Here is a 25,568-nt window from a genome sequence, read left to right as displayed (position 1 = left end):
CACTGAAATTAGCATTTATTAAAACAAGTACATATATACCTTACAAGAAAAAATGAAGAGATTCTTTCATATAATTCTACACTATGGACTGCTTACCTAAAGTCACTCAAAACATTCTTGGGACTTCGTCCAAAGAATTATTGGTAATTCTGTATAATACTCACCTTTTTTTTTTTTTAAGATTTAGTTTATTTATTTGACAGAGAGAGACACAGTGAGAGAGGGAACACAACCAGGGGGAGTGGGAGAGGGAGAAGCAGGCTTCCCGCGGAGCAGGGAGCCCGATGCGGGGCTCGATCCCAAGACCCTGGGATCATGACCTGAGCCGAAGGCAGATGCTTAACGACTGAGCCACCCAGGCGCCCCTGTACAATATTCATCTTATAGAAAATGCTCTGCAAGAAACTTTAAGACTTTTTTTTCATTTTTTTCATGAAGTACTTCAACTTACAAACCATGACAGGTCTGTATGAAAGGAAAATTTTTTTTTTTTAGATTTACTTATTTGAGAGACAGAGCGGGGGAGGACAGGGAGAGGGAAAGAGAGTCTTAAGCAGACTCTGCACTGAGCACAGAGCCGGATGCAGGGCTCGATCCCACGACCTGAGCCAAAACCAAGAGCTGGACTCAACCAACTGCGCCACCCAGGCATCCCAGGAGGATCTTTAATTGGAAAACCAAAGTAAAAATAAAAAATAGAATCATTTATTCAAAAGTCAGAATATTTAAGCTGACAGAGCTAGTTTTAGAATAAATCTAAGAGCAACAGAAAAGAGTAGAAATTGTTTCTAAAACAAATGATATCTTGGGAATATACATTAAGAAACATACTTCTGAGAGCATACTTCTAAATGGGCACAACCAACGGGTTATACTCAGGAAGGTGTTAAGATTACAGTATTAAAAGTTATTGGTTTAGAGGGGCATTTTATCAATTTCTTTGACTTGAAGATTTACAGATTTATTTATTTTCATTTACTGATGATGGTAGACATCAGAGTAGCAGGAGAGAAAGATGAAGAAATAGGCCCAGCTATAGCTTTGCATAGTCTTTTGTTATCTTTTTACTATAAGAAAACTTTCAAGTGCTAGGTCTAGTCCCATACTGCAGTTGTAGAAAGGTACCACTGAAATGTCTGGATGCCAAGTGGCCTGAGCTGGCTTCACTACATTGACAAAGCCTAGAGCTGCGAAGGGTACCACAGAACCTACCTTCTTGGGCATAACAGAGGAACTGGAATTTACAGTGCTTTCGTCATCCTGCATCAGGACAGGTTCAGAGCTGTTCTCATCCATGACCTCCTGCATGCTGTTCACACTGCTGCTCTGGCTGCCTGTGCTCACAGACACACTTGGGATGGAATGGTTGCTACCCAGGCTGTCCATTTCCCTGATCAGGCTGGTTCCATGTTCGCTGTCCTAGAAAAATGGGGCATGGGGGTTAAAAAAGATGACTGGAGATAAAGTGCCAATCCATTGACTGAGCTATTAAGCACACTCAGTTCTGCAGTGCCAAGTTGCTCTTCTGCCAAATCTGCAAAGATAAACTTTTTATGTAGTGACTCTACTACTCCCCCACCATTTTCAGACATCTCAAATTCACTTCTCTGCCTTCCTCAGGGGCCGTTCTGGACATGGGTCATAAGGCTCCAAATGCTGCTACCCCAGGGCTTTCCCCTGTCATATACAACTATCATATTATTGTATTGCTATTCAGTAAGCAGAAATTGGGCCAGGTTTATAAGAGACTTTCAGGAACATCAACGTGATAGAGAAAGATTGTAGGTAAATGAACAGGTGACCTCTGGGATATTTACAAACAGGGCAGAGGTCTGAAACTAAAATAAAGTTAAAAGAGTTTTCAGAGATTTTACAAGCAATATGTTCCTTTGCAAATCATTATTGAGTAACTTCATGTCTAAGCAGGGATATTAATTCTACTGTCCTGGACAGGTAATTAAATTCTGCCTCCCTCAAGCAATTCTATCATGCTTACCTCTATAATCTTATTAAATATATCTGTTAAATAATACTGGTATTCATCACTGCTAGTCCAAAGACTACTATTTGAGAAGTGGTAAAATAATCAGAATATGTAATTTACCCATCACAGTGGGATATCTTTTGATATAAGATTAAATAATATAATTAAAGCAACTTAATTAAAAAAATCCTATTTTCAAAGAACCATACTGTATGTATATATCTTTAATGAATTGTTACTTAGCCATGGCACTCTAAGGAATCACTGGCATAAGTAATTTGGGTAATTTAAAATGGTAGATAATACATTATATTTTTAACAGATTTATTTTCCCAATTAAAGGGGTTCGTTTGTATATGTACAATCAAGAGATTTTTTAAAGATTTTATTTATTTTATAGTCCAATTCAGTTTTCTGAATTTCATTTTTATAATTATTAATTTTTTTCTTTTATATAAAAAGGTAAAATTCACTGTTTATTCCTTTCCTCTTTTTTATCTAGTTTTCGGGGAGTCCTTTCTTTTGTTCAAAGCTCTAATACTCCTATCCCATGCACTGAGATCCTACTTCTTTTTTTAAAATTTTATTTTATTATGTTATGTTAGTCACCATACATTACATCATTAGTTTTTGATGTAGTGTTCCATGATTCATTGTTTGCATGTAACACCCAGTGCTCCATGCAGAACGTGCCCTCCTTAATACCCATCACCAGGCTAACCCATCCCCACCCCTCTCCCCTCTAGAACCCTCAGTTTGTTTCTCAGAGTCCATCGTCTCTCATGGTTCATCTTCCCCTCCGATTTCCCTCCCTTCATTTTTCCCTTCCTACTTTCTTCTTCTTCTTCTTCTTTTTTTTAACATATAATGTATTATTTGTTTCAGAAGTACAGGTCTGTGATTCAACAGTCTTGTACAATTCACAGCGCTCACCATAGCACATACCCTCCCCAATGTCCATCACCCAGCCACCCCATCCCTCCCACCCTCCTCCCCTCCAGCAACCCTCAGTTTGTTTCCTAAGATTAAGAGTCTCTTATGGTTTGTCTCCCTCTCTGGTTTCATCTTTTTCATTTTTTTCCTTCCTTCCCCTATGACCCTCTGTCTTGTTTCTCAAATTCCTTATATCAGTGAGATCATATAATACTTGTCTTTCTCTCACTGACTTATTTCGCTTGGCATAATACCCTCTAGTTCCATCCATGTCACTGCAAATGGCAAGATTTCAGGTTTTTTGATGGCTGCATAATATTCCATTGTATATATACATCACATCTTCTTTATCCATTCATCTGTTGATGGACTCTTGGCTCTTTCCATAGTTTGGCTATTGTGGACATTGCTGCTATAAACATTGGGGTGCACGTAGCCCTTCAGATCACTACACTTGTATCTTTGGGGTAAATACCCAGTAGTGCAATTGCTGGGTCATAGGGGAGCTCCATTTTCAACTTTTTGAGGAACCTCCGTACTGTTTTCCAGAGTGGCTGCACCAGCTTGCATTCCCACCAACAGTGTAGGAGGGTTCCCTTTTCTCCGCATCCTCGCCAACATCTGTCGTTTCCAGACTTGTTAATTTTAGCCATTCTGACTGGTGTGAGGTGATATCTCATTGAGGTTTTGATTTGGATTTCCCTGATGCCGAGTGATGTAGAACAATTTTTCATCTGTCTGTTGGCCATCTGGATGTCTTCTTTGCAGAAATATCTGTTCATGTCTTCTGCCCATTTCTTGATTGGATTATTTATTCTTTGGATGTTGAGTTTGATAAGTTCCTTATAGATTTTGGCTGAGATCCTACTTCTTTAACTACATCTGTCTCATCTAATTTCAATGCTTCTGTCCTGGCTTCTTCCACTCTGCCTATAAATATGAAGAGACCTGCCCCATACTTACAGACCTCTCTCCATACTGCCCTTTGTCCCTTTTCCTTCTTATCCAAATTTATGAATCTTAAAAATAACCAGCTTTCACTGTCTCTACTTTCTCACTTCCCATTTATTCTACAAACCCACAGTTATCTATTATTCATCCTAACTACTCCTGTAAAGCTGCTTTTATGAAGGTCATCAAGAATGCCCTGTTTGTAAAACACAGTTAACATTTTTTGGGGGGGCGGTCCTTGTCTAACTTGACCTCTCTGTGGCATCTGATGATACTGGCTGCTCCGTCCTTGAAGTTGTGGACTGCTGAACATCTGTGATGCTTGTTTCCTCGGGTCCCTCACATGGCACAGCCCTCTTCCCATTCTACATTCAACGCCTGATTCATTACCATTTTAATGCTCTTGACCCCCAGCCAACCACTCTTTACCCAGACCTCTTTCTTATGTTCTGGGTTTGAATTTTCCAACCAACTGCCAGACGTCACCATTCAGGTGTCCCAATTGTCATTACCCTTACCTCAACCAATCCTTCTTAAGTTATTTGAATGAGAAAACAAAGTCACCTCTCCTTTGAAAACTCCCGTCTGTATACTATGTTGGCAGCATATGATGCCAGGACCTTAACCTCAACAGGTATCAAACTGAAATCATTCCAAACCTACTCTTTCTCCCTAGTTCTTTTTCTCTGTTCTTGGTTTTGACATACCCTAGTCACCTGGGTTAAAATGCTCAGAGTCACCTTAAACTCCTCTTCACCTGTCACTGTCACTTTCAATGAGAAGCACTGTATTATCAAATCTACCTCTACAGTGTTTCTCAAAAGTGTTCCTTTCCCCCCATCCCCACTGACATGGTCCTTATTATCACTCACATGGACTATTATACAGAATGTGACACATTCCAGTCTGTCGTAGTACACTCTGTTGCCAGGATAACCTTCCTAAAGCACAGCACTTTCCTGAGCCTAAAATGTCCTATGCCTGTCTCTCAGAAACCACCCACATCATGTCCTGCACATAAACTTCACTAATCCCCCCCCCAGCAGGCTTATTTTCTCCCCACTATGGACCCCTGCATGGTGACACAACTCAATAGCATTTTTCATATTTTGTCTTATGTAAGAGTTATTTTATGAACGTCTCTTTTGCAACTCTGCATGATTCTTGAGGCCCAAAGCACCAATTACATTTTTTATCACCAAAAGTTGTTTTCCTAGTGCCCAGTCCAGAACTTTCCCATGTAGTAGGCATCCCATCAGTGCCTACCAAATAAACTGAACCTACTTCTTCATCCTCCTGTGACTCATTTAAGGGTCCATTTCGCGTCTCTTGGAAAAGGATTTTTTTCATTTTTCGGTACTGTAGGTTATCTAATTCGCGAACAGCATCTTTTGTCCTCTGTATGAGGTCAATTAGGACACGTAGTGGCCGGTCTCGTCGAACAAAATCGTGCTGGTTGAGGGAGGAGAAAAAAACAGAAACTGAAAATGAGAAAACAGATTTTGGGGGGCAAGATTTACATTATAAAAGTAAAAAGACATAAAATAGGCCTATTGATTTTGCAGAAATAATAAGATATGACTCATTTCATATAGCCTCTCATTTTGCATAAATCTTATAAAGAGATAACTATGCTTTTATCTTCTTCTTCAAGCCCCATCTTTTGGACCTCATCCTAGAGTTTACTTGAGAATTCTTGAGGTTACTTTAACATATAAGTAATAACGACTAGTAGCTTAGAGGCTTGTAACTTTCAAATCTGAAAGAAAGATTTGAATATACATAACAAGTAGAAGCAATGCAGAGTTATAGATATTATTGTCATAATTTGCCTCAATCCTCCTACCCACCCTACACTACCCTGTTGAAACAGACTTGTATATATTTTGTTTCCTTGTGGTCATTCTAGTGTATGCTTGAAAATATGGCAGTTACTCAATTTATTTAGAGGTCATAATTCTGGCAACTTCATTTTGCCTTTACAGAGCTGTACAAACAGAAATAAGGGAAAAGGGCCTTTGAAGAGTGAAAGTAACTGCCCCAAAGTCCTTAAACTTTTTCTGGTATAAATGGCCCTCACTTTCAATATTATCAGTGATCTTTACACATATTCTGGTTTCCTGGTTTCTTAGCCTGTATCAGTTTAGAAAGAGGGAATAAAAGTGGGAGAAGAGAGGATGGAGAGCTATTAGAACTAGAGTTATTTGTTGTAAAAAGAACGGTCCTATGAAAGTTGTCAGGCAGCATGAAGGTCAAGAAAAAGAGAGGAAAATCCATGACTAACACACCTACCAACCAACCACATAAAAATGAACAAAGGTTTGTGGGCTATTTTGCAAAGGGGAAAATGCTCCTCATGCAGTCTTTTTATACTCCAAGAGTTGATGAAACACTACTGTTTCTTAGCCACCAAGAAGTGAAATTATGTTCATTATGCGTTCTTTAAGAAGGCACAGAAGTACATCATGTATTTTGACAAGATTACGCAGAAAATGATCAAAAGTGGGAGGAGGAAGTTTTTGTCTTTTTTTTTTAAAGGATAAGTTTGTTATGTGGAAAATTCACTTATGTGAAATTATACTTTGAAGATATTGGGAAAATGGGATATAATGTGGTAGGTGTTGGATGATGGAATGGATTTCATTTCTTCCTAAGTTAAACAGCTATAAAAGAGGAGTAGGGCCACTGTGAGAAAAACAGGCACATGTCTTGTGGTTCTTCATCCTGACTTTGCTGTCAGGGGAACTGTGGCTTTTGCTCCTGCTTTTATAAAATATCTCTTCCTCTGCAGAGTCCTTTCTGAAAATGAAACACTATTCCTGGAAGTGAGTGCAGCCTGAATAGTTCCAGATGAGCATGAAAGGGAGAAAGTAAATTATTTTGCTCCTCTAGTACTTGTGATTATATAAGAGCAAACTGGTTTTCAGTGAACTTCAAGCTGTAACTTAGGATCGGTGAATTTTAGAGCAAGAATAGCACTTAGAAATTCTTTTATTTTCAAGCTGTGGAAATTCAGGCATGGAGAGGTTAGGTGATTTACACGGCCAAATAGTGGAAGAGCTACACCTGTAATCCACGTTTCCTCATTTGGTGTTTGTTTTCTGGTGGTCTACCACTGCTGTTATCTTTCTAAGACATAGATTTGATTGTGTCACTCATTGTGACAGACACTGGTGTCCCATTCACCCCCCATTCCAACCTCTTTTCCTTGCCTTCATTTATTGTAAGCACTAGAAAGTAAAAAGAGTTGAACTCTGGCCTTTTTTGGAGTTACAGATAACAGTATGACTGAGTTCTGGTGAGATACTATGGAGGCAGAAGTCCCTGAGGAAAATTTTGTTTTCTAGAATAAAAAGGCAAAGCACCTGAAGAAAAGGTGTTTCCCACTCTGCCCTTCCTCCTTTTTCCCTCTTGGGATAAAGACTTGAGTTCTGGAGATGCAGGAGCAATTTTGTGACCAAGAAGATAAAAGCCACATACTGAGGATAATAAAGTAGGAAGATAGAAGGAGCTTGGATCCATGATGACATTGTTGAGCTGCTTATTGCTCTGGACTGCTTATAACATCTCCTTTCTCAATGCCCTGGACTTCTTATTGCACAAGATAATTAAACCCTTACCTGTTTAAGCCTTTTAAAACTGATACACTCAACGTCTTAAACACATGCTTCCATGATGGAGTTTGGCCTTTTACAGCCAGGTTCGTGGTTATATTTCTATGTTCAAATCTAGTCACTCCTAATCCTCCTTCCCATCCAACGCATATAGTACATTCTAGATAGTTCTTGACTCATGCCATGTGTTTCACACCTACATGCCTTTGCTTATGTTCTTTCTGCCTGCAATCCCATCTCTTCCCTGTTCTCCAAAGCCCATTATTCTCGAAACCCCTACAACTAAAAGGTCCCCAGATCCTTCTAAAATAATGGTTTTATTGTTCTTGAAAGTATATTTCCTTGAAACATTTAAATAATACAGAAAAATGCATAAAAGAAAGTAAATCATTCCAAGTTCCACCATCCAGAAATAAATATTACTAAATTAAAGAACATCAATTCAGACATTCTCTCTCAGGATAATGGATATCTAGAAATAATTTTACATGGAAAGATTACACATGCTAATTTTAAGAAAGTCTATTAAATTAAGGTATGCTTAAATGTAGCAGAATTAGAAGACAATGAAGTAAAGCTTAACTTTAGTTATAATTTCTAACTAAATTATAACTTTAGTTATAATTTCTTCACCAAGACTTACCAGTTCTTAAAAAAAACTCTCTAAAGTTGACCAAAAAAAAAAAAAAAAAAGGAAAAAGATGACAGAGATCGGAGTTACCTTTTTTTTAATCTATGCATTTCAACTTAAGGATATTACTGACCATCTACTCTGAAAAATAGGGAAGTCAGTACATTTATCTTTCTTTCCTACCCCTAGGTTGTTCTAGTTACATTAGTATTTTTACATTGTCAATGTTTATAGCACTTACATTCTGCTCATTAACCATATAAATGATTTTACCTTGGCTCTGTATTTAAAATGGATTCAACGTGAAGGTGACATTTTAAAATGTCAGAAAGAAAATGTGAAAAGATGAATTACCTAAAACTATTTGGGAACAAAATAGTCAACTGGGAGGAAACAAGTTGACTTCTTTATAACAAATTTTTGCATGACCTCTCAAAAGAAGCCCAGCATAAAGAACATCGAAAGAGAAACAGGGAAAAAAATATTTGCAAGATCTACTACAAAATAATAAGGAAAAAAAACCTAATAGACAAATGGGCAAAGATCACAAAGAGTATACAAAAGAGGAAACCAATAGCTTTTCAACTTATGAAAGATGCTCAACTTAGCTCATAACAAGAAATACGATAAGCTTTCCACTGAGCTGAGAGCCAAGTTCAAAAAGTGTTGGTCCTCATACTTTGTTAGTGGGACTATAAATTGGTGCAACGTTTTTGGAGGAGGATTTTTGTCAGTATCTGTTTAAATTTAAAATCTATATTCCCTCTGACTGGCAATTTCACTTGCAGGATTTTATTCTTTCAATATCCATATATAGGTATAAACCAACACATAGAAAATCACTGCCGTAGTTTGTAATAGCAAAAGACTGCAAACACCATAAAGAGGTTGGTTAAAACAAATACGGTCATTCTGAAAATGTTACGGATCCGTTTGTAAGAATGAGGTAGCTCTGCATGTAGTAACATAAAAAATACGGCAAACATACTATGAAGTAAAACAGGCAAACACATAATCAAGGTAGAATAGTGTTTACAGTTTGCTCCCATTGGTGCAAAAATAAATCGGTACATTTACTTCCATATGCATAGAATATCTCTAGAAAAACATGCACAAAATTGACAGTGGTTGCTAACTCTAGAGAGGGTCCTAGAATAGGAAGGAGATTTACTTTTCATACTCTGTCTTTTGAAATTTGTATTACCTATCCAACATGAAGAATGTAGTCTCTTTAACCAAGCAAAAGAAATATATAAAAATTTTGGGGGTCAATTTAAATTTGGTGTTTGCTGCGAGTCCTTTTAACAGTTTCTTCAGTTCCTAATTCATTCTTTCTTCCTTCTCTCCCTCATTCTTTTTTTGTCTTGTTTTATCACTAGATTGACTGGATTTTGCTATTGAGCAATTTTTTAAAAAGCTATTAGAAAAAAAAATCAACTAATTGTGAGGCTTGAAAATGTCAGCTGCCTTTATAACTAAAGAGCACCTCAGCTGGGTCAAAGATCCACCCCAAAATACCTTTTTTTTTTTTTTTTTCCAGCCTATTTGTAGGAATCTTTCTTTATCCTTGGAGTTCAGGAACTTCATCAGGTTACTGAAGATCAGTTCCATGGTGTATGTCTTCAGGGCTCTGCTTAAAAGTTATATTCCTAGAAAGGCCTTCTCTAACTCATCTAAAATACCAGCTCCTGGGGTGCCCAGCTGGCTTTGGTGGGAGAATGTGCAACTCTTGATCTCAGGATTGTGAGTTTGAGCCCCATGTTGGGGGTACAGTTTACTTTAAAAAAAAAAAAGAGGGGCGCCTGGGTGGCTCAGTCGTTAGGCGTCTGCCTTTGGCTTGGGTCATGATCCCAGTGTCCTGGGATCGAGCCCCGCATTGGGTTCTCCGCTCGGTGGGAAGCCTGCTTCTCCCTCTCCCGCTCCCCCTGCTTGTGTTCCCTCTCTCTTCGTGTGTCTCTCTGTCAAATAAATAAAATCTTAAAGAAAGAAAGAAAGAAAGAAAGAAAGAAAGAAAGAAAGAAAGAAAGAAAGAGAAAAAGGGAATGCCAGGTACCGTCACTCTTCACTCTTGTCCCTGCTTTATCTTTCTGCAAAGAATTTACTACGGAGGCGCCTGGGTGGCTCAGTCAGTGAAGTGTCTGCCTTCAGCTCAGGTCATGATCCCAGGGTCCTGGGATCGAGCCCCACATCAGGCTCCCTGCTCAGTGGGGAGCCTGCTACTCCCTCCCACTCTGCCGCTTCCCCTGCTTGTGCTCTCTCCCTCTCTGTCAAATAAATAAATAAAATCTTAAAAAAAAAAGAATTTACTATGAACTGATATCATATATTTACTTGTGTGTTTAGTGCTTGGAACAGTGCTTGGCATGCAATAGACAATCAGTAAATATTTGCTGAGTAAAGGGTGGGCTCATGTGATTTGGCCCACCAAATCAAATTAAGACTAAATCAAGTCAAATAAAGATCCAAACATTTATTTCCAATAAAGTTTTCTTCAGGTGCACTTTAAATATCTTCTGCTAGACGTGTTTTGCTTTCTTCTTCAGGAATAACAGGTTGGTGTGTATTAGATCTCCTGTCTTCCACATGAGTCACCTTCATTATGATCACCTTTACAATTTTTCCTCTTGCATTTAACTTTGTTTTATTTCCTTACAACTTTCTATCACTGGAGATACCCTACATGGGTTGGTTTATTACATTAATTTGTTGCTTTCGATTTTGTGTTTTAATTTTTCTCTTCCATTTCTTTTCTTACCTCTGCCTGCTTGCTTTTTATATCCCTTTGGTGTCTGTACCCTAAAATTCATCTTTGAATCCTTGTATTATCTTCTTCTCTGAGGTGCTTTTCCCCCTTAATTTTAATATAGCCCCAAGTTATCTCTTTCCCTTTATGGGAGTGCTTTCTACTCCCTGCCACCATTTTAAAACCTTTTTCACTTACTTCAAAGTAATAAAGATACTACTTTATCTTAGGTTATTTGGTGCTTTGTTCTGGTTGTCGTTTTTCCCTACAGAAATGTGGAGCTGTCAATGAGACATACAGAGTAGAGTTCATGTCTAGAACACAGGATGGCCCTACACCAAAGGGAATTAGACAGAGTCCTTTGCTTTGTTGCTTTGGCCACCATATTTCTGTGGGCTACTATTTACAAGAAGAAAAAACTTAATTTAATGTGGAAAAACTTGCTGGCTTCAGACCTACATCTTCAGGAACACTTAAAAGCCAGAAAATAGGATAATGTTTACAGAGTTCTCAGAAAAACAAAATGTAAATCAAGAATTTGTGACCTAGACAAGGTGCTCTTCAATTACAAAGGCAGCTGACAGTCTTAAGCTTTCAAATTTAGGCAATATAATCTTTCTGAGTTTTTCTTAAAAACAACCAACCAACAAAAGAGTTGAAAAATATACATACAGAAAGAGGTTAAATAAATCTGGACTAGTCTGTGCCAAATAAAAGACATTTATGTTGTAAAAGTCTCCATACACTTTACTGATATTGATGGAATCTACATATAAAGTTTATAATAAATGTTACATGAAGAGATGCCCAAAAATGCGATGTTTAAATCAAATGAATGGAGTTAATATGATACTCTTGTCACCAACACATATGATGTAATGTGATGTAAATGTATGCTTTGTATGCTTATTGTACATCTTCACTGCCTGATGATTTGGCAACAATCTAACCGAAAATCCCCGAGTTGGCATGTGAACCATTGGCAGACTGTCCTGAAAGCACGGTATTGAAGTTCATGCTGATATTAGTCATAGGAACATCACAATGATGACCAGAGCAAAGAGAATTACTTGTTGTCATAGGCAGAAAGAGGGAGGGGAAAAAAGAGAAGATGGAAAAGTTGCGGAAAAAACTGTCCACATTGAATATATAGCACCATCCATTGTCACAATTTTGCGATTTCTATGCCTAGCTATTATCTCTGGATAAATGAGAAGGCAGCACGTTCTAATCCAGTTTGTCATGATGAGCTGCCACAGAAATGATTTACTATACTCCACTACAACATGACTTTAAATCCCCCTACTCAAATATAACTTTGAAAAATTACCCGTAATAGCTCCGCTGATGTTGGCCTTTCCTGAGGTATTTTCTGCAAGCAGTAATCAACAAATCTCCGAAAGGAGTCTGTCCTATATGTGCAAATACATGAAAAGAAAATAAAATCAGGGTCTGTGGAATACACTGGGTGTTTAAAATAATTCTCATTCAAGGGAAAGTTTTATACTTTAAGAGATTTTTAATAAAATATATGGAATATTAGGAGAAGTGGACCATTTTCAAGTTTATAGTATCTAAAAATTAGTATTTGGATAATGAATGTGGAGAGTTTCAAATTAGTCAACACAAACATATCTTAACAAATAAGCAAGATCAAATCATAATTTATGTCAGAAAATTAAAAGTATTATTATTTATATATACAACAGTTTTATACACATTTTTCTTTCCAAAGATAACAACTCTCCTAAGTCTCAAGGCTATATTCTTCACTGCTAGTTGGTAACTTCTCCATCACCCATCACCTCTAACCAGGTAGTAAAATTTGAAGCATAAGGGAAGAGAACTTAGGAATATGGTTTCTGGATGGAAAAACTTCCTTCTCTTGAGAATTCCATTTTGTCCACTCTTGTTTAAAATTGCCCTTCTTCTCTAACTCTTGTGGCCCAAACAGTTATCAAAATGTTACAATTTTCTGCAAGGAACAATACGTCTTCTGAATAGACAGTGTATGTTCGATGTCAACATACTTAAATATACATATAATAAAAGAAACGACAACTGAAAAATAATGACATCACAGAAGGTACTTTATCTCTGCCAAGAAGTGATAAGAGCTGAGATGATCAATACAAGACTCAGGATTTAAGAGATGAGACTTATTAGGAAGATAGCAGGGCATGTTCCCTGTAGAATTTCAGTTCCTACACACACATTAAGAACACAGTACAAGTGACAGTGAGGGCAGAAATAAAAATGTGTGTGTGTGTGTGTGTGTGTGTGTGTGTGTGTGCATAGCCAGTTCATGCCTATAAAGTATCACTGTCACTTACTATAACATACAATGAAGGAATGTATGGTTTCTAGGTCAGATATTTAAAATGTGATTCAATTAAAGTGCCAAATACATACGGTGATTCCCTTAGAGACTTAAAATGAGAGCAGAGTCTTACCATTCATTAGATTGTAGCGTTGGGGAGTCATTCTGGGCAATATGGTATAAGGCACTCATTGCGTTCATGTTGAAAAGGGGGGGCTTCCGTTCCGCTGAAGGAAAAGAAACACGATAAAACAGTTCTTGAAAGAAATCAGGCAGACAGAGAAGTAAGGATCTGTGAGCAAAGCTTTGCTGCTAAATCAACGGCTCATTACTGTCATCATGCCACATAATCCACTTATTTTCATCTCTAAGGTCAGCCAGGATAGCCATTCAGAAGAAGCTGCTGGTCATTTTAATGTACATTGGCAAAGCTCCTAACAGAACCATTTCAAAAGACTCAAAGAAAAAAATTTTTTTCACCTCTTCAAATGCTGGTCTTTGCTTGTGTTCCCACAATAGGTATGAACATCTTTTTATGTATGTGTTTTAATGTAAACATGTTATTCATTGAAAACAATCCATAAGGCACAGAAAAATAGAATGAGAAAAATTATTATAGAATGGAACATCTTCAACATGACTAACAGAGCAAGGAAGATAACGTAATTCAACTCAATAAACACTGTCTGAAGGCTCATCTAGGCCAAATAAATGGTACAGGTGGTGGTGGAAGGGAAATGGGATAAAGCGGGGGGGGGGATAAATCATAATCAAGGGTTGGTCCAACCCCTTTTAAAGAGAAACTCAGTGAAATTAGGTATTTCTTAATAGATTTATTCCATCTCAGCCCATCACGGTCTCCTTTTTGGAACTTCTATAGCTCTAGCTTAGTACTGCTTATTTGGCATGTGGTCTCCTACTGCACTCACATAAACAATCTTTTCTCTCAAAAGAAATCATTAGCTCTGCAAGTAAGATCTTACAACCCTAGTACTTTTTTTTTTTTAAGATTTTATTTATTTATTTGAAAGAGAGAATGAGAGACAGAGAGCATGAGAGGGAGGAGGGTGAGAAGGAGAAGCAGACTCTCTGCTGAGCAAGGAGCCCGATGCGGGACTCGATCCCGGGACTCCAGGATCATGACCCGAGCCGAAGGCAGTCACTTAACCAACTGAGCCACCCAGGCACCCCATCAACCCTAGTACTCTAGTACTCCTAATGCTTTTATTCCTCAAGCAATATAGAATGTTATTCACATATTAAGTGCACGATTTGTTGACCAAAGGAAAGAAACAAGGTTCTAGTTCTGAGTGCAGTTGATTTTATATTATTTACTAGTTATTATGCCCTAGAAGATAAATCACTATCTCATTCTACCATGCTTATCCTAATGCATTCTTTACACAGTCCCACCTTGTAATTCATAATCTAATTCTCGGGTTTTATCAAGCATCTTGGTTTTTAAGCACTTTAAAAATGGTGAATTTGGCTTATTCTATGCAATTCTAAGAAATAAGAACTAAGGACAGAAACAACACAAAAGACATTTTCACTTGCAGAAGGATGACTTGTGAAAAGCCAGGGTGAGAAAACAAGAAAACAAACCCCCCCAAACTTGGAACGAACAATTTTAAGAGTAGTGAAATTTAAGTCACTGGAAGTATCCCAGCAGAAGACAACTATGGTTATTCATCCATGATGCTTTGGAGGGGCCTCTTATAGTCTTGACTAAGTGTTCTCTGATACTTTTAAAATGTACAGTCTACCAATCTATAAATACTTATTAGCCTCTCAGAATACTATATACTCATGAAATAGCTACCAGTATCATAGGGGCATGGACTGTCAACAAGTTGAAATTTGAAAGTTGTAGTGATTTATATCTGTTTCAAATGTAGAAGAGTTCAGGTTTAGGTTCAGGTATATTTATTTTTTTTATTTTGCAGGAGGTACACTCTGGAGAGTTTCTAGAGCTTGGCCTTCTGACAACTTCAAGTATTTGAAGCTATGTGGAACTAGGAACCCATCGTGTCACCATCAATGGTTTCCCATCATTCTTAGGACAAAGTCCAGATCCTTAGACGTAGCCTATTTGCCTTCATTAACATGACCCTGGTAACCTCTAGCATTTCATTCTGAGAAGCAATGCTTCCCCCCCTCTTCTCAAGTCATTGTTTGCTTCACTGAGAGAACCAACTTCAGAGCCTTTCACACATACTGCTTCCTCTGTCTGGACTCCCCTCTCACTTTGATTCTCTAAACTTTATCAGGTTAATTCTTGCCAACCTTTCAGGTTTCCCCTTAAATATAATTGCATTTTTGCATTCATTTCACAAATATTTAAGGCTTATTATATGCTTATAAGCATTTCCTTAGGGAAGCCTTCTCTGACTTCTCGGACTAGGTCCTATTAGATTTTTGCCACTGCAAATTATGTTTTTCCTTTTTACTACCTATTGCAACATAATTATTTGTGTGATTCTTTATACAATGTGTGTCCTCTTTGCTAAACTTCATGAGGGCAAAGACAATGCCTATTATGTTCATCTTTGCATTCCCACTGCTGAGCATAGCACCTGGTATATATTTTTGGTGGTCTAAAAATAACGATAAAATAAGTAAGTGAAGGTAAGGCAAATTAAGGCAAAGAAGAAACTCTGTCAACAAACAACAAGTCCAGTGCAGCAAGGAGTCACAAAAATGACTGAGGAGTGACTAAGTCTCGGGGCTTACATCAGATACTATGTTATGGCTTCATTCCCTGCCAGAAGGATAGGAACCCTCTCACTTAATTGGCAAAAGGTATAAAGTTCAAGCTGCTCAGGAGAATGCTGAATTGCAGAGGAGAAACAGCCAGGAAGGGGGACTAGAGAAAGAAAGAGAAGAGAAATTTGGAAAAAGGATGAAGGAACAAAAAGCAACAGCAAAACCCAATTCAGTAGTGACAAGAAGGGCAGTAGCTCGGATTTGAAGCAGGAATGGTGAGGCTCTAAGTAGCCAACACTCTGCTGTGAACAAGATGACAACCCGCTACACGATGGGAGAATAGCTGTAGTAGAGAAGTACGTGACTAAAGGTGTTCTAAACGGTGCACAGCTCTATGGTCTGAGAAGCATTTGCTAAATATTACTTTCAGATGGCCTCAGCTACATAAATCCTCTGAGCCATGGTGACAGCACTCATTGCTAAGCCAGCATACCACAGAGGAAGGGTTGGGAAACTATGGCCTGCGGGCCAAATGTACCTAGAAGTCTGTTTTTGTAAAGGTTTGTTGAATTACAGCCATGTTTATTTATTAACATATTGTTTATGGCTGTTTTCATGCTATAACAGCAGAGCTGAGTACTTGTGACAGAGAATGTATGGCCTGCAAAGCCTAAAACACTTATTATCTGGTCCTTTACAGAAAGTCTGTCAACCCTTACTGTAGAATATAATAGTCTGCATACAATCTTCCACAGAAGCAGCAAAATAGGAACTAGGAGTGCTTTTGAAGCCACCTTGCGATATGTAATTGAGATTTTCTCAAAAGAAAGGAAAAGGATGGGAGCATATAAAAGCTGGATTAACTAAAAGGAAAAAAATAATGATTTCTGTTTAAAGACAATGACCAAGTTTTTGTGGCAACAGATTTCTTATGAACAAATGTGGCTGAAAACTATAATAGTTAGCGATAATAATTAGTACCATGTACTGAATTCCTACTACAGGTCAGGCACCTACCATGTGCTACATGTCATTCAGGATTCTGAGACTAGCTTGGCAAGAAGAGGGTTATTATTCCAAGCATTATTTCCCAACTGAAGAAACTGAGTTTCAGCTAGCCTAAATAATGAAACTAAGTCACGTGGTAAGTGGTTAAAATGGGACTTCAACCCATCTTGTAAGAATCCAAGAAATGTGTTCTTTTCACTAGGTCTTAGTCCCTCTTCAACAGCCCTGTGCGTTTTATGATAGACTGTACTGCTATTTTTTTTTTAAATAGAAGGGGGGCACCTGGCTGGCTCGGTTGGTAGAGCGTGTGACTCTTGATCTCGGGTGGTGAGTTCAAGCCCCAAGTTGGGTGTGGAGATTACTAAAAAAATAAACTTAAATAAGTAAATAAATTAAAAAAAAAGAAAAAGAATCATTAGCAGCTTTCAGAAGAGTAAATATGCCTGCTTCTCCCCAACAGCCATCACAACATTCATTTATTATCAAAAGTGGCTAGTGTGGGAGATGAAAATTCCAGGCAAAAAACCTACGTGACAACATTTATGTTTTTGTGATTTTTTTTTTCCCCTGGAGAGTTTATTTCTGAGCACAATAAATTCCTTGACAAGGCTAATGGACCATTTGCCAGCTTCTATCATGACCTTTGCAGGTGAACCAAGTGTCTGTAGGTTAAACAAATGAACATCATATTAACTTCTCTTGAAATAAGCTTGAAAAATAAAATATTTGCTGAATGGACAATTTCAGTGTCCAAAGATTTCAGAGGATTCATGCATTTAATTAGTTCTTTCAGTGGAAAATTAATTTAGCAAAAGATAATTTGTGGAACAGGCTTCACCACTTAGGAACTGTAGAGCTTGATCCGGGAAAGAGCGACAGTGCCAATAACATTATCATCTTCCTCCTTTGTGATGTTACCTTAGCAATTTAAATTACAGATTAGGGGGCTTTAAAAAAAATATACATTATAGAAGAAATATCATAATGAAAGGGGACATTATCCACAACTTTCAAGGTAATTTCAACATTAAAAGTACAATTTAAACGATATCAAATATATAGAAAACAGAAAAATCATTGCTTAGGGTTTTATATGCAGCAGGTTATTCTTTTTTCATGTAAAAAAAATACCCTTCTTTTATACGTCCATTTACAAGATTAATGCTACAGAGAGAAATACAGAGAAAAGCTGTTAAAAAGATACTTGTATGGTCTATTGCATTAGCAATATAATACATTTTGAATAATTCTTGAGAAGTTAAATGTCCTTGGTAACAATTTTACTTAATGAATATTAACTGAGCATGTACTACCATCCTTCTCTGAATCTAAGATGCCAGGGACTATAAAATGTACCACTATTAAGATGCACCACAATTTTATGTATAATTTGGAGAAAAATGCTGCCAGTTATAATTGTAAAATGCTGTTGCCTGTAAAATGCCTTCCAGTTGAAAGAGATGTTAAAATGTGAATTAAAATTTTGGATGAAATATGATACATAGCTAACATTTATTGAGTATACTATGTAGGGATTATAATAATAAACACTTTAAATCTATATTTTCATTTAATCCAAACAATCCTGGTAAGGTAGGGTAGGGGTTCTTATTATGCAAATTTCATAGCGAGTTCAAATAATTTGACAGAAATCACGCAACTAAGAAATGGCAGGGCTGGAATCAGAACCCACATTTGTCTGACCACACAGTCTATGTTTGTAAGTATTAATTCAATAGTATCATCTGTCAGTTTGCAGGAATAGCCATTGTGGAGGATGAGATGATTCAGGAGATGGCTACTTTGTGTTTTTTTTTATTAAAGGTTTTATTTATTTATTTGACAGAGAGAGACACAGTGAGAGAGGGAACACAAGCAGGGGGACGGGAGAGGGAGAAGCAGGCTTCCCACGGAGCAAGGAGCCCAACACAGGGCTCGATCCCAGGACCCTGGGATCATGATCTGAGCCGAAGGCAGACGCTTAACGACTGAGCCACCCAGGCGCCCCGAGATGGCTACTTTGTTCTTTAATTCAGAAAATCATTGTACAAAAGGCAATCTAAGTTAGGCTGATACAGAGACTGTGTTTTCATACATACTTTAATTCATTTTTATAAAAAATAAAATCAGAAATTAAGCATATACCAGGGCCCCTCTCAAGAGAGGAAGTTCTGAACGTATCTCCTGGGATAAGTACCTATTTCACCCAGTGTGAACTGCTGTTTGAAACTTCAGTCATTACTACATCTATACAGTACAACAAGTGATGTGATGGTGATCTTGAATCACCATAAGAAGGTACATGTTAGGGGCGCCTGGGTGGCTCAGTCGGTTAAGCATCTGCCTTCGGCTCAGGTCATGATCCCAGGATCCTGGGATCAAGCCCCGCGTCCGGCTCCCTGCTCAGCGGGAAGCCTGCTTCTCCCTCTCCCTCTGCTGCTCCCCCTGCTTGTGCTATCCCTCATTCTTTCTCTCTCAAATAAATAAATAAAAACTTAAAAAAAAAGGTACATGTTGTTTGCTCTATTTAAGAAGGTTGGAAAGGGTAGACTCCACCATACATTTAGAAAGATTATGGTAAGAAAAAAACTTGTTAAAACAATGGGTGGATGCTAATTAGCTGTAAAGTTCAACTTAAGTAGTACATCCTCTTAAATTTTCATTACAGATGAATTGCTGCTACAGCATCAGTGTTATGTTTAATTTTGGCTTATTTTAGAATATAAATGACAAAAATAGGAATAATCCTACATACAAATGCAATTAGCTGTTATTGAGCCTTTGTTCTGTGGTAGGCATTATGTTAAACACTTTACATATGTTATCTTATTGAAGTTGACAATATCTAGGGTATATGTGTTGATATTTTCACTTAGGTGAGAAAACAGGCTGAAGCAAGTTGAGAAAGTTGTCCAAACTCTCATAGTCAGGATGAACATGTTATACAACTCTAAGAGGTGTCAGTCACATGCTAGACTATGTGGATGCCTGCTGGTGTTAGTGCAGCCATTTGGGGTGGTCCTGCCAGCTAAGTGTTGGTAAAGCCAAAATTCAAATCCAGGGTGTCCAATTTTAAAATTTATTCCAAATTGCTAACACTGTGCTAGGCAGAGGGCAGGTTCTTGTTTTTGTTTTTTTTTTAAACCACAGGAATGTACATTTCTTTCTTTTTTTTTAAGATTTTATTTATTTATTGGAGAGAGACAGATAGTGACAGAGATAGGGAGAAAGAAAGAGCACAAGCGGTGAGGAGAGGGAGAAGCAGACTCTCCCGCTGAGCAGGGAGCCTGATGCGGGGCTCGATCCCAAGACCCTGGGATCATGACCTGAGCTGAAGGCAGATGCTTAACTGACTGAGCCACCCAGGTGCCCCTATTTCTCATTTTTTTTAAAGATTTTATTTATTTATTTATTTATTTATTTATTTGAGAGAGAGAATGAGAGAGAGAGAGAGCATGAGAGGGGGGAGGGTCAGAGGGAGAAGCAGACTCCCTGCTGAGCAGGGAGTCCGATGTGGGACTCGATCCCGGGACTCCGGGATCATGACCTGAGCCGAAGGCAGTCGCTGAACCAACTGAGCCACCCAGGCGCCCTATTTCTCATTTTTTTAAAAATTAAATTCTTCTGGGTGCCTGGGTAGCTCAGTTGGTTAAGCATCTGACTCTTGGTTTCAGCTGGGGTCATGATCTCAGGGTCGTGGGATGGAGGCCCACGACGGACTCTGTGCCGGGTGCTGTGTCTGTTTGAAATTCTCTGCCTCTCCCTTTGCCCCTTCCCCTCTCTCAAAGTAAGTAAATAAAAATCTTTAAAATTTGCAGATTATGATACCTACCATTTAATCAGTATTTTGCCATATTTGTTTCAGAGCTTTCTTCCAAAAAAAGTAATAAAGTAGATATAACTTTATTCTTCTTCCTCTCTCCAGAGAATGTTCTATTTTGAAATTATATCTTTTACATCTATGTTCTTATGCTTTAAAAAATATATATACTAACATACACACACTCAAACAATATAAAGAAGTGTTTATGAAATTTTCATAATTGGTATCATACTGTACCTGTACTTTTGCAACTTTCTTTGTTCATTATTCAGTGTTATGATTTTTTAAAATTTAAATTTAATATTAAATTAGTTAACATACAGTGCAATGCTGGTTTCTGGAGAATTCCGTGATTCATCACTTACATATAACACCCAGTGCTCATCACAAAAAGTGACCTCCTTAAACCTCTTCATCCATCATCCCCCCCCACCCCCCTCCATCAACCCTCTGTTTTCTACCATTAAGAGTCTCTTATGGTTTATTTCCCTCTCTCCCTTTTTTCTGTCCTCCCTTCTCATATGCTCATCTGTTTTCTTTCTTAAATTCCAAATGATTGAGATCATATGGTATTTGTCTTTCTCTGACTTATTTCACTTAGCATAATATACTCTAGCTCTATCCACATCATTGCAAATGGTGAGATTTCGTTCTTTTTGATGGCTGAGCAACATTCCATTGTATATATACCACATTTTCTTTATCCATTCATTAGTCAATGGACAGTTGGGCTCTCTCCATAGTTTGGTTATTGTTGATAATGCTGCTATAAACATTGGGGTGCATGTACCCCTTCAAATCTGTATTTTCATATCCTTTGGGTAAATACCTAGTACTGCAATTGCTGCGTCATAGGGTAGTTCTATTTTTAACTTTTTGAGCAATCTCCATACTGTTCTCCAGAGTGGCTGTACCAGTTTGCATTCCCACCAACAATGCAAGAAGGTTCCCCTTTTCCACAGCCTCATCAACACCTGTTGTTTCTTGTGTTAATTTTAGCCATTCTGACAGGTGTGAGGTGGTATCTCATTGTGGTTTTGATTTGTATTTCCCTGACGATGAGTGATGTTGAGCATTTTCTCATGTGTCTGTTGGCCATCTGGATGTCTTCTTTGGAAAAATGTCTGTTCATGTCTTCTGCCCATTTCTTGATTGAATTATTTGTTCTTTGGGTGTTGAGTTTGATAAGCTGTTTATAGATTTTGGATACTAACCCTTTATCTGATGTCATTTGCAAATATCTCCTCCCATTCCGTAGGCTGCCTTTTAGTTTTGTTGATTGTTTCCTTCACTGTGCAGAAGCTTTTTATCTTGATGAAGCCCCAATAGTTCATCTTTGCTTTTGTTTCCTTTGCCTCCGGCAAAGTGTCTAGTAAGAAGTTGGTATAGCCAAGGTCAAAGAGTTTTCTGCCTGTATTCTCCTCTAGGATTTTGATGGTTTCCTGTCTCACATTTAGGTCTTTCGTCCAATTTTAAATTTATTTTTGTGTATGGTGTAAGAAATTGGTCCAGTTTCTTTCTTTTGTGTGTTGTCCAGTTTTCCCAACACCACTGGTTGAAGAGACTTTTTTCCATTGGACATTCTTTCCTGCTTTCTTGAAGATTAGTTGACCATATAGTTATGGGTCCAATTCTGGATTCTCTATTCTGTTCCATTGATCTGTGTGTCTATTTTGTGCCAGTACCATACTGTCTTGATGACTACACCTTTGTAATATAGCTTGAAATCTGGAATTGTAATGCCTCCAGTTTTTTCTTTTTCAGGATTGTTTTGGTATTCAGGGTCTTTTGTGGTCCCATACAAATTTTAGGATTGTTTGTTCTAGCTCTGTGAAGAATGCTGGTGTTATTTTGATAGGGATTGTATTAAATGTGTAGATAGCTTTGGGTAGTATAGACATTTTAACAATGTTTGTTCTTCTAATCCATGAGCTTGGAGTGCTTTTACATTTCTTTGTGTCCTCTTCAATTTCTTTCACAAGCGTTCTATAATTTTCAGAGTACACATCTTTTACCTCTTTAGTTAGGTTTATTCCTAGGTATCTTATTGTTTTTGGTGCAATTGCAAATGGGATCTATGCCTTGATTTCTCTTTCTGGAGCTTCATTATTGGTGTATAGAAAGGCAACAGATTTTTGCACATTGAGTTTATTTTATTTTTTTTAAGATTAAATCACATTTTTTTAAAGATTTATTTATTTATTCATTTGACAGAGATACGGAGAGAGAGAGAGAGCATGAGCAGGGGGAGAGGCAGAGGGAGAGGGAGAAGCAGGCTCCCCGCTGAGCCAGGAGCCCAATGTGGGGCTTGATCCCAGGACCCCAGGATCATGACCTGAGCTGAAGGCAGACGCTTAACCATCTGAGCCACCAAGGTGCCCCTGCACATTGATTTTATATCCTGCAACTTTGCAGAATTCATGAATTAGTTCTAGCAATTTTTTGGTGGACTCTTTCAGGTTTTCTACATAGAGTATCATGTCATATGCAAATAGTGAAAGTTTAACTTCTTCCTTGCTGATCTGGATGCCTTTTATTTCTTTTTGTTGTCTGACTGCTGAAGCTAAGACTTCCAGTACTATGATAAATAGTAATGGTGAGAATGGACATCCCTGTCTTGTTCCTGACTATAGGGGAAAGGCTCTGTTTTTCCCCATTGAGGATGATATTAGCTGTGGGTCTTCCATATATGGCCTTTATGATGTTGAGTTATGTTCCACCTATGCCTCCTTTGTTGAGGGCTTTTGTTAAGAAAGGATGCTGTATTTTTGTCAAATGCTTTTTCTGCATCAATGTTATGATTTTTGAGATTTATCCATGATGATACATGTAGATCCAGTTCATCGTTAACTGTGATACAGTATTCCATAATTAATTTATCTATTCCTCCTTGGATAAGAATTTAGGTTGTTTCAACCTTTTCTAGCTTCTACACAAGGTTTCATTCTTGTACACATTTCCAGTGTATATGCATAAATATTTAAGGAATACACTTAGAAGTGAAATTCTGGGTCACTGAGACTACTCATCGACTTTATTAGATGTTGATAATTTACACCCCAAAGTTGTTATATCAATTTACATTTCTACAAACAATGAATGAGTTTCTGTTTCCTTAGTTTCCCAAAATTTATTTATTATCCTCAGACTTAAGAACTTTTGCCAGTCTGATAAATGTGAAAAAGTTTTTTGTTTGTTTGTTTTTTAAAGTAGGCTCCATGCCCAGCATGGAACCCAACACAGGGCTTGAACTCATGACCCTGAGATCAAGATCTGAGCTGAGATCAAGAGTTGGATGCCACCCAGGTGCCCCAGTGTGATAAGGTATTAATTTGCATTTCCCTTATTACTAACGAGCCTGAATATCTTTGAATGTTTGGTGTCCATTTAGGTTTCTTTTCCAGTGAACTTGCTGATTATATTCTTTGCCCATTTTTCTACTGGCTGTTTGTCTTTTTATTTTTGATAAAGAAATGTGGTAAATCATAAGAAATCTTTAAAAACTCTGGGCCAATACTCTGTTGGTTAGGTATGTTGAAACTACTTTCTATTAGTCTCTGGCTTATCTTTTAATTTTTATATTTTACATAGCTTTATATTTTAAAGTACTAAAAGTTGTCATATTTGTCAACGTTTTCAAAAATATATATATATGAATATATATATATATTTAAAGATTTTATTTATTTATTTGACAGAGAGAGAGACAGCGAGAGGGGTAACACAGGCAGGGGAGTGTGAGAGGGAGAAGCAGGCTTCCTGCTGAGCAGGGAGCCCAAAGCGGGGCTCGATCCCAGGACCCTGGGATCATGACCTGAGCTGAAGGCAGAGGCTTAAGGACTGAGCCACTCAGGAGCCCCTCAAAAATATTTTTAGAAAAAATTCTTCCCACACCCATAAAGGTATATACTCCTATAGTAATAATAGTAATAATAATTACATTTATATAGTGCTTATTATATGGCATGCCATATTTTAAATATTTCATATCTATATATAGAGAGAGTGTAGAGTTGACATAGCATGTTACATTAGTTTCAGTAGTACAACACAGTGATTCAACAACGCTTGACATTATGCTATGCTCACTGCAAGTGTAGCTACCATCTGTCACCATGCAAGGCTATTATAATACCATTGACTATATTCCTCATGCCTGTAACTTTTATTCCTGTGACTTAGTCATTCCATACTGAAAGCCTGTATCTCCCACTCCCCTTCACCCATTTTGCCCATCCCCCACCCCCTCCCCTCTGGCAGTCATCTGTTTGTTCATTGTATTTATGGGTCTGATTCTGTTATTCGCTTATTCATTTATTTGTTTAGATTCCATATATAAGTGAAATCATGTTGTATTTGTCTTTCTCTCTCTCACTAATTTCACATAGCATAATACCTTCTAGGTCCATCCATGTTGTTACAAAATGGCAAGATTTCATTCTTTTTTATGGCTGAGTAATATTTCTCTGTGTGTGCGTGCGTGCGTGCATGCGTGTGTGTGTGTATACAACATCTTCTTTATCCATTCACTTTTGGTGGGAATGTAAATTGGTACAGCCCCTGTGAAAAACAGTACGGAATTTCCTCAAATAATTAAAAATAGAAAAGACCATATGATCCAATAACTCTACTCCTGGGTATTTATCCAAAGAAAATGAAAACACTAATTCAAAAAGATATATGCACTACCACTCTGGAAAACAGTATGGAGGTTCCTCTAACAGTTGAAAATAGAGCTACCATATGATCCAGCAATTGCACTATTGGGTATTTACCACAAAGATACAAATGTAGGGATCCGAAGGGGTACGTGCACCCCAATGTTTATAGCAGCAATGTCCACAATAGCCAAACT

General features: G+C 37.7%; 1 protein-coding gene across 6 annotated transcripts in view; it reads right to left on the bottom strand.

Annotated features, from left to right (window-relative positions):
• Nucleotides 1-25,568, bottom strand: part of TAOK3 (TAO kinase 3) — a 190,408-nt gene that overhangs the window by 43,448 nt on the left and 121,392 nt on the right. For all 6 annotated transcript variants that reach the window (XM_073881040.1, XM_025889400.2, XM_025889403.2 and 3 more), the window contains 4 exons: nt 13,310-13,403; nt 12,187-12,268; nt 5,153-5,320; nt 1,213-1,419 (listed from right to left, as the gene is read on the bottom strand). In XM_073881040.1, the coding sequence (XP_073737141.1) occupies nt 1,213-1,419; nt 5,153-5,320; nt 12,187-12,268; nt 13,310-13,403 (551 nt within the window). The remainder of the gene's footprint in view (nt 1-1,212; nt 1,420-5,152; nt 5,321-12,186; nt 12,269-13,309; nt 13,404-25,568) is intronic.

This window comes from Callorhinus ursinus, unplaced genomic scaffold (genome assembly GCF_003265705.2).
Source record: "Callorhinus ursinus isolate GAN/ISIS: 27379988/994484 unplaced genomic scaffold, GSC_fseal_2.0 scaffold41, whole genome shotgun sequence".
NCBI lineage: Eukaryota > Metazoa > Chordata > Mammalia > Carnivora > Otariidae > Callorhinus > Callorhinus ursinus.
This window is presented reverse-complemented; position numbering and strand designations above follow the sequence as displayed.